Source organism: Amphimedon queenslandica, unplaced genomic scaffold (genome assembly GCF_000090795.2).
Source record: "Amphimedon queenslandica unplaced genomic scaffold, v1.1 AMPQUscaffold_1529_Cont26462, whole genome shotgun sequence".
Classification (NCBI taxonomy): Eukaryota; Metazoa; Porifera; class Demospongiae; order Haplosclerida; family Niphatidae; genus Amphimedon; species Amphimedon queenslandica.
Window position 1 is genome coordinate 1 of NW_003558129.1, and position 1,177 is coordinate 1,177.

At 36.1% G+C, this 1,177-nt stretch overlaps 1 protein-coding gene across 1 annotated transcript; it reads right to left on the minus strand.

Moving 5' to 3' along the window:
• Positions 1-323: 323 nt before the first annotated feature.
• Positions 324-1,114, minus strand: LOC100632856 (peptidyl-prolyl cis-trans isomerase CWC27 homolog). Its single transcript, XM_003392063.3, has 5 exons — positions 1,024-1,114; positions 837-972; positions 656-697; positions 573-604; positions 324-518 (listed from the first exon to the last, which is right to left on the minus strand). Exons 1-5 carry the CDS (start codon positions 1,063-1,065, stop codon positions 348-350), a joined length of 423 nt encoding a protein of 140 aa, XP_003392111.3. The 5' UTR covers positions 1,066-1,114; the 3' UTR covers positions 324-347.
• Positions 1,115-1,177: the final 63 nt, after the last annotated feature.

Here is a 1,177-nt window from a genome sequence, read left to right on the forward strand (position 1 = left end):
AAAAATGCTCATAACTTGAACATTTCTCATTGAAATCGCTTCAAACTTTCTACACGGTATTAGGACATCAATACGTATCGGAAAATGTAATAAAAATTTGGGGTCATTTTGGAGCCATTTTTCAGAAAAAACCATGGGCTATAATAGCCTTGGGTAATTTTCAAAAATTGGCCCGTTTTAGAAATGCTCATAACTTGAAAAATTCTTATTGAAATCGCCTCAAACTTTCTACACAGCATTAGGACATCAATATGTATCAGAAAATGTAATAAAAATTGGGTGTCATTCTGGAGCCATTTTTTGGTACCAGCCGCCTACAACACAATATTAAATATAAACCCCACCCATCAATCATTATTAGCCACACCCCTCACCTTCCCAAATAATGTATTCTTATTATTAAGTTCATCAGTTCTTCCCAGCGTTATAAAGAACTGTGAGGTATTATCATTCTTTCCTCTATTGGCCATCCCCACCAGACCACGTCTATTGAACTTGAGTCTCTGATGAAACTCATCCTGTTAATTAGAGTGGGCGTGGTTAAAGGGTTGTCATGGTAACAATGGACTCACTTTAAATGGCAAACCATAAATAGATTCACCACCTGAAGAGAAGATAAAAAGTATTTGAACAAATAATTATTAATAATTAATACCTTCTCCTGTACCAGTGGGATCACCACCTTGAGCTACAAACTCTAGAGAAAGAGAGACAGAGACAGAGAGAGAGATACAAATTACATGTACATGTAGGAAAGCAACGTAACATCAATAGATCATTCTACTTAATTAATAATCATAACTCCACCCACTAATTAATAATAATTAATCCATTACCAAAAACGACTCTGTGGAATATGGTATCATTATAATAATCTTCTAAACACAATTGTATGAAGTTACGACAGGCCAGAGGAGCCTCTTTGGACCACAGTTCAATATCAATATCACCCAGTGTGGTCTTTAATGGTACCTGAGGGGAGGGGCCAGTAGTCACTAATACAGCTGCTGCTGGATTAACTACCTTTCCTTTAGTAGGGGGCTCTGTTATATATATGGAACTCATTTCTGGAGCAGTTGAGCTCAAATCACTGAAATCAGGAGTTCAGGACTACTTTCCGTACATCTACTCAGTATATTCAAATCACGTGTTTCAAGAAATTAATCATAATAATAAT

Excerpts from the sequence above, each read along its gene's own strand:
- LOC100632856 (XM_003392063.3), bottom strand. The coding sequence starts at position 1,065 with ATGAGTTCCATATATATAACAGAGCCCCCTACTAAAGGAAAG. Across the intron at positions 973-1,023 it reads AGCCCCCTACTAAAGGAAAG|GTACCATTAAAGACCACACT; the intron begins GTAGTTAATCCA and ends CCCTCCCCTCAG. Across the intron at positions 519-572 it reads TTTATGGTTTGCCATTTAAA|GATGAGTTTCATCAGAGACT; the intron begins GTGAGTCCATTG and ends TCTAATTAACAG.